This window comes from Solanum lycopersicum, chromosome 4 (genome assembly GCF_036512215.1).
Source record: "Solanum lycopersicum chromosome 4, SLM_r2.1".
In the NCBI taxonomy this organism is placed as follows: Eukaryota; Viridiplantae; Streptophyta; class Magnoliopsida; order Solanales; family Solanaceae; genus Solanum; species Solanum lycopersicum.
This window is the reverse complement of record NC_090803.1, coordinates 65,340,856-65,352,251: the sequence shown is the minus strand read 5'-3', so window position 1 is coordinate 65,352,251 and position 11,396 is coordinate 65,340,856. Positions and strand designations below refer to the sequence as shown.

The 11,396-nt window shown below is 30.0% G+C and overlaps 1 protein-coding gene across 1 annotated transcript; it reads left to right on the top strand.

Moving 5' to 3' along the window:
* Nucleotides 1-6,962: 6,962 nt before the first annotated feature.
* DCL (protein DCL, chloroplastic) lies at nt 6,963-11,396 on the top strand. The gene is given in 3 exon segments (NM_001246945.2): nt 6,963-7,504; nt 8,749-8,863; nt 10,922-11,396. Coding segments are annotated over 3 exon segments (675 nt in total). The 5' UTR covers nt 6,963-7,121; the 3' UTR covers nt 11,099-11,396.

The following is an 11,396-nucleotide window of genomic DNA, read 5'->3' as shown; positions in this document are numbered from 1 at the left end:
GAGTAATCAAGGACAACTAAATAAATAAAAAGTGGACAAGTAATTAATTAGGGACAAAAAGAGTAATAAAAGTTACATTCAAGTCTAAAACTTATCCACAATAATTATCATCTAGATCTTTTTCTTCCATTGTATTCTATCTTTAACTAAGTCTGTATTGATACTAAATATTTGAAGGTTTTTTGAGATCATTTCCTTCGATATGATTTTAGGTCTTTCATCATAATTTCAAATTGGTGCATCTATAAAACAATGTAAAATTTATCCAAAGTGACCTCAATTTTTATCCTCAATATATGCTACTTGCACTTTCTGACTAAGAGATGAACCATTGCACTTTCTGACTAAGAGATGAACCAAGACTTTGTGTTTTCCTTTTAAATTACACCTTAATATTAGTTATTTGCTACCTCCCAACGATATCATTTTATTATTACTATTTCTGAAGTTTTAGGTATATGAAAAGAATCACAAATTATAATATATTTTCTTTGTTTCTGTTTGAAATTTGTATCTTTGATTTTCTATAATCTTTCACATATTTCATTGGTCCCCAGCCCAATTGCAGAAGGACAAAGACTTTTAAAAGTAAATATATAAACTTGACTTTTTCAAATAATCTTCGTTAGGACTTGTTCAAACTGACTGGACATAATAAGGTCGGTGTATACTAGTCAAGCTACTACCAACTATAGTGCAAATTAAATTCAACAAATCTATATATAATAATTAGTGAGTTAATATAAATATAGATATGTCACTAATCACTACTACACCAATATAGCAAGTTCATCAGCTCAATAAATCTTGTGTAAATTATGTGTTTAGTATAATTTTCATCAATTTCAAATTCTTGAGTATTTTACGAGTATTACACTGAATATCTATTATATATATTTTTATTTATATTTATATCATGTAAATTTATCTACTAAAGTCTGAATATATGAGGAAAATTGCTTAACGCTTTTGTATATCAGGGTTTGGGAAATTATATTATATATACAAATAAATGATAAATAAAGTGATTAAATAACATATTTTGGACACCCTTGACACAATAATATAATGTAGTCCAGTAATTTCAAACGCCTTGAAAGAGCAAAGACACGCAACTTAAAGTGTTTGTGTATTTAAATCTCATTAATAAAGATCAAACTCACTTTAACATCTGAATTTCTGAAATAAATACAGAATTATGTTATCTCAAGTTTGATAATTAATATGAATTAGTCTTGCAATTATTTTACACAATTGATACCAAAGTAATTATTAAAAATTAGCCATTTATGTAAAATATAATATTTATAATTTCATAAAATATCATTCTCTATTCCGTCTCGTTTACCAAACGTAGGAATTCATGAAGGATCTTCCTTAGGATTTGTTCAATACTTGTTGGATAAGTTGTTTGATTTCTTGATTTATATGTTTAATTTTATTTAATTGGGAATTTTTTTAAAATGTCAATATTTTAGCATTTAAGAGGACTCATTAGCAACAATTTCAATATTTAGTAAAAATGTCATTTTAGTTTGTTATGTATATTTTTATTATTTATTTTTATTTGAAGAATATAATTATTTAATAACAAAAAAGAGAAAATTAAGGGGGGAATATTTTTAAAAAAGGCAAGCATCCTTAATTTTTTCATCAGTTACATTTTCAAATTAAATTTAAATTTTGTTTTTTTTTCTCCAGAATTTTACCTTTTTAAAATTATATTAATTCCACAATATATTCTATTTATATTTATTATAGTTTTTTATTAGTTTGTATTCATTTCAATAGGTATGCCGAATTTATCTATATAGTCATTTAAGAAATATATTTGTATTTTCATATATTTTTTCCCTATATAGTTATTTTTTTCTTCAAAAATCCTGTATGTATTCATTTCAATATGTATTTTATTTGTATTTCTATTTATTCTAGTTTTTATTTAGAATTTTGTATAATAATATATAAAATACAAAAAATTAGTATGATGAAAAAGTGAATGAAATATAAAATTGAAAAGAAATAATTAAATATTTGGTGTACTCATTCTTAAATAAAACACATAACTAGTTGACATACCTTTAGAATAAATACAAATTAGAAAAAAATATCAAATTCAGTTGACATACCTTTGTTAGTTTGTATTCATTCCAATATGTATGTCAAATAAAATGTAGTTATTTAAGAAATACATTTGTATTCGTATATATTTTCACTATGTATTTATTTTTCTTTTCAAAATCTTGTTTCCTTTTTTAAGTCGTATTCATTCCAATATGTCTATTATTTGTATTTGTATTCGAATACAAATAAACTAATAGAAAGTTGTTCTTCTTATAAATAAAATACATAACTAGTTGACATACATTTGGATGAATACAAATTAGGGACAAATACAAGATTCATAAACCATGCAACATGAAATTTTTAATAAATATAAATATTGATAGTATACATAGTGATTTGAATACAAATTAAAGAAAGCATACCAAATTCTAAAAAAGAACTATAAATACAAAACAAACTAATAGAAAATTGTTCGACAACTATCCGATCTTCGTCGTCTTTTTCAAGATCCTCACAAGTAGACAAAGATTCTACATTTGCGTTCTGAATTTGAGGAAGGTTTTGCACACCAATGAGTCTTGCAAATGTTCTTACCCTCTTTCTTCCCTCATTTTAGCAGCGGATCATACATTATACACTATTTGTTAAATAATAAATAAATTAAAGGATGAAAAGTCACCAGAAATTGGTTGATTAAGATGAATACCTCTAGTAAGCCTCTTGGATTCAGCCATTGGAGAGAAAATCATAACGGAAATTGAAAAATACAAACAATATTTTTTTAAGATTTAAACAAAAATAAAATTAGAAAAGAAATCTGAAAATAGGATAAAGATTAGAGATACCTTAGTCAAAGGGTTTCTTGTTGATTCAATTTTTGATTAAAAAAACAACCAAAATATATGGCAAAAAAATACTTGCAACTTGAATGTTGGAGGAAAATCAGAAAAGATAACCATGAGAGAGAAAAAAAATTAAATGGGAGAGAGAATTAACAATTTGAAAGATAAATATGCGAGAGAATAATTTTTTTTTTCTAAAAAAAGGATATATAGAATTAATTGAAAAAGAGAGATAAAATAGGAAGAAAATTGGGACACATAAATTTTTTAAAATAATGACATTTTTGACATTATTGCTAATATTTATAAAGTATCAATATTTTTACTAAATATGTTATTTATTTTTACTAGTTTACTAATTTTTCCTATTTAATTTTGGATCATTCTAATTAATTATCGAGTACTTTTGATATTTTTGGGCCATCTAGAATCTGCAAGGGCCCATGAATCTACACGTAAATAGTAGTATTACCACTAGTCAATAAATTATGAACATAAAAAAATACAAATTTATCATGGTTGAGTCACAAGTGAGATTAAAATAAAAATATATTTATTATTTATGATTTAATGATAAAGAGAGTATATAAAGACTTGTATAAAATATTCATTAAATTATATATATATATATATATATATGATAAGCGACCTTTGTCTAAACAAAGAAAAAAAGAAGATATGGAACAATTTATTTTAGAGCAATTTTCACATATAGCAAACAAAAAATTCATATTTGTATAATATAGCAAACTTTGCATAATTGGGCTCCATAGCAAACATAAAAACTGTATAATTCGCTATACATATACAAGTGTATAATTCGCTGGCCTAAATTGTATAATTCGCTGGCCTATTTCGCTGCAATTGTATAATTTGCTTTGCATATAGTTGAATCGAATTAAAATGTATGTATATTGCATAATTATAAGTTTATAGCAAAAAGATATATGTTTTTCTCGCTTTGTACAAAAACAGAAACACAATATATACACTTCTATTGTATAAAGCTAGAGAAAATTGTATTTCACTGCAATTGTATAATTCGCAATTGTATAATTCGTTGGCCTTTTTCTCTGCAATTTTTGAAGTAAAATGTTTGTAAATTGTACAATTAAGTGTATAACACGAAGATATACATTTTTGCATGTGTATATATACAATTTTCTCTCGCTTTATACAAAACAGAAACAGAATTATACACTTCTGTGTATAAAGCGAGAGAGGCGAGCGAGAATGGAGAGTGGCGAGCGAGATTCCTGGGAGAGAGACGCTGGCAAATTTTAGATAATGTTTACTATGGAGCACAATTAAATCAAACCCTAGCTATTCTATCTAATTTAGGTTATTAGTTTGCTATTTTATACAATTTTCCCAATTTAATCTTAAAAACTAGCTATACTCTTTCCTAGAAATTTACTTTAATGTTTAATTAAAGAAAACACTAGCTCGACTGTTCATTAACCTAAAGTTTAGAAGAAGGAAAAAGAAAAACTATAAATTATAATCCAATCACATAAGTAGTAAATTTAACTTTTTTTTTCTATTTAAGTCCAAATAAAATTTAAATAGGTCTTGATTAAGTAGGTGTTTGGATTTAGGATTTAGGCTCAAATTTAAAGTTTTAATTTGCTATCCATGTTGATTCATAAAAAATAATGATCCTAACATATAATGACTCATAGTAATGTTATTTATTTGTCTTTTCTATTCTGGTAATAAAAGTATATAAGTAATTTATCCATAAAAAAAATATATATTCAACGTCAAAAAATTGTATATTATGTAAAATAATTATATTAAAGTATAGTACTTTATAAATTAGGTCCAATTTTTATATTTATTATATAAAATAAAGTTAAATTAATAATTGTTATATTTTTTAAAATAGAGTTGTTATATTAGTAAGAAAAATTTACAAAATTTTGAATCAATTGGAATGTTAATGTAACAAGACCCGAATCTCGGACCCAATATCCGAATATCCAGAATCCAGCCAGCCCAATAAGCGGTCAAGCTTACTTCTTTAACACTGTGTGATTCTTCCATCTGTCCAATTCTTGGTAGACAGAGTTACCTGATAGGTTGGTACTTGTTGCTGGTGAAAAGTGTCAGTTATCCTGTGAAATTAGTCGAGGTGCGCGACTGTTGACCCAGACACCACGGTCATAAGAAAATAATATTGATATATATAGTCTTTTTTCTTTCTGAGAGTGAAGATCAATTTAATATACAAGGAAGTTCTGTTGTTGGTATGTCAATTCTTCATAATTACTAATTAATAAGTTTAGTTGGTATTAAAAGATCTTATCAACTTCTACAAATAGTATTGGCCTTTGTGATTTCATTTATGGTACAAAGAAATCACAGATCTAAAAGTTCACTAGTCAAATTAATTTTTGTCCATTTGAACATCATACTCTTTTTTGTAGTATGAGCGTCTGTGAATATATACATATTTCATATCATAAAATAAAGCGATGACTTGATATCTCCTTGATTCAAAACATTTGTTTCAATCTTAAAAGTAGTGTTATATTAGTGTTGATCTTAGCAATGGTGATATTAGCGGTTTATCAATGGTGATGTGATTACACACATATCAAATTAGATAAAAATCTTAGGTTCAAGTTTCGCCATCACTCATTGCGATGAAGGAGTGTGGTGCAGACATAATCAAATAAATGTGAACTATACTCTATCTGACAACATATATTTTTATTATCGAATAAATGTAAACTATATACTCTATCTGACAACACATACTTTTTTAAATAAGACTTTTACAAGTAATTATTTACAAATGAATTGTTCAATAGCATAGGTGTATATTTACACGTATAAACTTATGATAACAAAATACTAGTAAATATTTTTACGTTAACTTATGATTAGTGAGTTCTTTTGAACTTGTAGCATAAACGGTATGTTCGCGTCTGCATAGGAGAGAAAGAAAAAGGGTAACAATTGTAAATTTATGAATTTCAGAATTTATCGCATAAAGTCTGTTTAGTACAACTTATATTTTCTATATGATAGCAAGTTATTGTATCAAAGTAGATTTATTCGAAGAGTAACAGTTGTGAATTTATGAATTTCAGAAAAAGAAATGTTGCAAATTGAACTAAACAAATCCATAAATAGTTAACGAGTTAAATATAAACATGGCACTAATCACTACTGTGTCAACGTAGCAAGCTTTTGATCAACTCAACAAATTCATAGTTTCTTTATGTGTTAATATAAATTGCATCAACCTACTTCTAATCAAAGAATATATATATACTTTTTGGGTGTTATCGATTGTTGCATGTGATTTCCTTATTTATAAGTTCAATTAGCGGCAGAGTTAGATAGAGTCAAAAATCTTATTTCGAGTCTTTTTCGATGGTAATTGTATTTCTATATTAAAATATATTTTAGATATATATAATAGATATTAAATCTTCTAAGTTTATTTGTGTGTTTACTTTTTATATTTTTAATCATGTTAATGAAAATTTTGCTCCGTTAGCCCATTTCAATCCATCAAAATATATAATTGATATCTATATCCAAATTATTTATGAGAAATATTATTCACAATGCAACAATAACATAATTGATTTTGATTCTGGTTTGATCACAAGTCACTTAACATTTACTTTATTTACATGAACAAAGAATGTCTTTTTTCGTATTTAAATCCTATATCATTAAAGAAAAGTTCATTGAATAGAAAACTCCTCCTTAAAAATATGAGGGTAAAAAATTTAAAATAGATTTATCCATGACCTTCAGACTTATTCAAATTGATTATACACGTATATAATAAAATTTTAGTTTCAATTTAAAGAAAAGAAATACATATGATACATTTTCTACCTCTAAGTTTTCAATTTATTATCCCATTTAGATAAATTACACAATAAGAAAAAAAATGAAAATTTAATTTTCTTTTTGGTTTTTGTCTAATGTAACTTGACCCGAATCCAGTACCCAATATCCAAATATCCAGAATCCAGCCCACCCAATAAAGCGGTCAGCTTTCTTCTTTACACTTATCTTCTTCTTCTTCATGGTAAAGCAGCAGTTAGTTTTCAGCACTGTACAGTACTTCGCCACGAGAGACAAAATTCTCTTTCTTCAATTCGTTTGAGTTGATACTACAATGTTGAATACTGAAGTAAAGCAATAAACTTTATTGAAAGGCGTTTTCGAATTTCAGGCGAAAAAATGGCTTCAATTTGTACTTCAAATTTTCACTTTTTATGCAGAAAAAACAATCATAGCCCTATTTCTCATCATCTACTGTTATCTCCCTCTTCTTTATCCTTCTCACGTTGCGGCGGATTGCGGTTGTGTCGTTGCGCGGCGGTGAAGACCGGTTCGGAGGGAGGAGGCATTCGGAGTGATAACGCGGAGCTGTTGCGTAAGCCGGTGATTTCGACGGAGTTGGAGACGACGTCAGAAAGTGAGGAGTTGGTGAAGGAGGAATCGGATGATGAAGTAGGGAAGAAGAGCGGAGATGGAGAGGGTTGGGTTGATTGGGAGGACCAGATTTTAGAGGATACTGTGCCGCTTGTTGGTTTTGTTAGAATGATTCTTCATTCTGGAAAGTAAGGTCTCAATTTAGCTTCTCTTTTAGAATCTACTAAGTTTAAGGACTTGTTTGTTGATTAATGTATGTAATATGCTGTATGTTTGTGCCTTTATCTCGAAAAAGTTAAGAGACTTTCTGGGGATTCTGCTACTGCTTCATGTTTCTTATCAACTGGAAAAAACTACTGCATTATATGAACTAGTAATTAGAAAAAAGGAAACTTTGAATGCAGGGAAACAAAGTATGCTCTCTTTCTCTTCTTTGACTGCTCATTTGTTGTCCTTCGATGCCTCTTCCCTGGCTAACAAAGTTTTTGTTTTCAATAGCAAAGGGCAATTAAATTGTAAAGACATTTTGTTAAAATGTGTGATGATCATAATCATATCAATATGCTCTGAAGAAGGAGGCATTAGACCCCTCATAGGATGACAACGTTAAGCTGCTCCAAGCGAAGGGAGATTTTCTGTTTGGAGCATTCACCTAGTGAAATTTATTTATCTTCTGCTCCAGCAATTCCAAGTCCGTTGAATCTTTTATTATAGCTTCGCTGTTAATCTGACTTAAGCTGTTATTTTGACATACATTTTGTTTGGTAACTTCAAAATTTTTAAGTGGTTCTCAGTGAAAAGCAACTACTTTCTCATAGCTATGATGTCGACAACTCGGAGCAGAATACCTTGTCTAGAAGCTTAGGTAGTTTATGCCCTTATGAGTCATAAACTCCAACTCCTAACAACGTGAAAGCGTTTGGTGAATGTTGACATCTGGTTGATGAATAGTACCGTGGATGAAGTGAGCCTTTGAACTGGTCAATCAAGTAACCACAATGTTTTGCTGTAATCAGAGGAATACAAAAATTATCTTGGAGATCGGGTTATGGTTAAACTTTCTAGTTTAACTTGGTTGTTAGTCTGTTTTCATCCCCTCTTCCTTTCTTTTCAATGGAGTTGTTTCTGAGTTGTTGACGGAGATAAGATAGTCATCAACCTCTCCCTGAGTAGTCTATTCTACAGAAAACCTTTCTAATTTTTTTTTTAAAAAAAGAAGTCCATTCTACAAAAAGGTTCTTACTTGCCTCATGTCAGATGTCTTGTATGTAAATGAAATATGAAATAATGCATCGCCATAGTTTTGAACCCCCAAATCCTATATGTTTACTATGCGTACTTGATAAAAAATGTTTATATATTTCTACAATCGAACCCCAACATTTTTATTTTTTTTATTTTCATTTCATTTGTTCAATATACAATTTTGCAGATATGCAATTGGCGATAGGTTAAGTCCTGATCATCAGAGAACAATTCTACAAAGATTGCTTCCATATCACCCGGAATGCGACAAGAAGATTGGCCCTGGAGTTGATTACATTACTGTATGCCATCCTCCTCCTGCTTCATATACTGATCTGCTTGCATTATTATCTCACATAGCATCTTTCTGTGTTCACTTGGTTTGATCTCTCTGTCTGTCCACGCACAAATTCACCTTGCATGCAAAGAATGACTGGATAACTACCTTGCATGCAAAGAATGACCGGATAACTACCTTGCATGCATTTGAAAGTTGAAACTAGTGTGCAATCTCAAATTAGAGATAAAATATCTTACTTTTAGGTAGGGGACTAAGAAAAGGTTCCCTATCTTAGTAGCTTTCTTGAACACTATTCATATCATGGTGAAATATAGTACTATGTGCTTCTTTAGTTTTGATGAGGAAAGAAAAAAATATTATTGATTGTACCACCAACTATTTTAGGTTATATTGCAAACATTATATTTTGCCCTCTTGGCAGCATTTTCTGTGTGATGTATAACCCTCAACACAATTGCCGTCTGAAACTTGTAAAATCTGTTGGCCTGGAACTTCATTTATTTCTTGGAGCTCTTTCATATTTGTTGGATATTGTATATTGTTTTAGGTTTATGGAAGGTCAACACTGCGGTTTTTTTAATCAAAATAATGATTGAGCTCGACTAAACTGCCTTTTAGGACTATTACCTTGCTCTATTTTATGACTTATGAGGTTCAATAGGACCAGGAGAGAATCATATTGTTACACATACCAGTGCTGAAGCCAAGGGTATCAGAATGTAGCAAAAATAGCAGGAAAACCCAATCCATCACTAGGAATGGACATCTAACCTGTTCTTAAGGTTGAAACAGTATCAAATCCAATGCATAGGTGAATCGCCCCAACTATTGTAGGGGAAGGCGTGCTTGTGAAAAGCTTTGATGGTGCAGGAAGGGATGACGCCTTTGAGGTCAAATGGAACTACAAACAGTAAAACAAAGGGAAGTAACTGGAATGTGGAAATTGCGAGTCTGAATGGTGTAATATTTTAGGGAAATCCAATGTAGTATATCGTGATGAAGGGTGTTCAAGGAGATAGGGTGATTGGACAACTGTGGAAGAATCCATGGAGGACAAAACCTTGTGAAATACTCCCCGTCCCATTTTATGTGCCACCATCTGATTTGACACGGTGTTTAAGAAAAAAAGGAAGACTTTTGGAACTTGTGGTCTAAAACATTTCTTTTTGGGACGGACTAAAAAGGAAAGGGTGCCACATAAAATGGGACGAAGAGAGTAACTATGATGTACGCCATGAATGAACAAGATATGGAATATCAATTGGAATATATTTTGGAGAAATGGTTCGTGAATATTCCTCAGATGACTGATGAGATAAATAAGCCTGTCATTGAAGCTGACGAAATAATGAATCATATTTATAGTTGAATATGCTGAGGGAAGTCATGAATTTTTTGGGAATATCTTGGTGACAGAATAAGAGAAGGCAAAGACATTATAAATGAATGTTGAGTAAACTGGAAAGTTGATCAGAGGGAGGTGGCCAAAAGAGCAAGTCATACTTGAAAAAGACCAAATACAATATCGCCAGGGAGTTGTGGCGCTTGAAAAATGGGTTCAGGACAAATTTTCAGTTATAGAAAACAAGATTTTAGTTTCAGGGTTTTACAATGTACTCAAGGGATCTAGTAGAGAGTTGGTAGTGCAATGGAGAACGATATTATCTTTAAGTTGGACTACATCTTCAGGGTTTGCATACACTTCTACTTGTCAAAAATATAAAAACGTGAACAAAGGAATATAAATAAGTAAACATAACTAAGCTTAGTATTTAAGTGGTGAACAACCACTTGGGTTTTTGGCACCCTGCCAAGGGGGTTTTCTAGTGTCCATTAAGTGGGAATTCCCTATTTAAGCACATTTCAGTAACTTGTAACCCCTTTATATTAGTATAAGTAGCTCATAGACCTGTATTACTCGAGAAATAGTTTTCGATTGTTTTATGTGCTATTTCCAGGATGTAGAATGTCCTTTTAGGTTTGTACAACTTAACATGTGCACGGAAAGATTCTCTTCAAATTTCTTAACATTGCATATCACTTGGTTTTTGCTTGACAGGTAGGGTACCATCCAGATTTTGAAAACTCAAGATGTTTATTTATTGTCCGCAAGGATGGTGAAACAGTGGACTTTTCATACTGGAAATGCATAAAGGGGTTAATTAGAAAAAACTATCCACTCTATGCTGACAGTTTTATCCTCAGGCATTTTCGGAAGCGGAGGCGTAATGACTGAATGTATCATTCGGAAACTCGTAGCTACCCTGAATTTCATGCAAAGGAGATTCTTTTACTATTGCCGAGCACTTTATGTTGAGTGTCGATCAAATATTTTTGAAGGTTGTGATATAAGTTCATATTTATTGGGAGATTACTGCAATCTACTCACAGTAGAATTGCCCTTCCAATTACTTTGTCTAAAAATCTACACTGTAGAATTCAATTTACTCTAGTGATCAAAAGAAATTTTAAGTTAGTGTAAGTTTTGCTTAGATGGACAGGTCTCATACTATTGCAAAAGAAGCATTTTTATA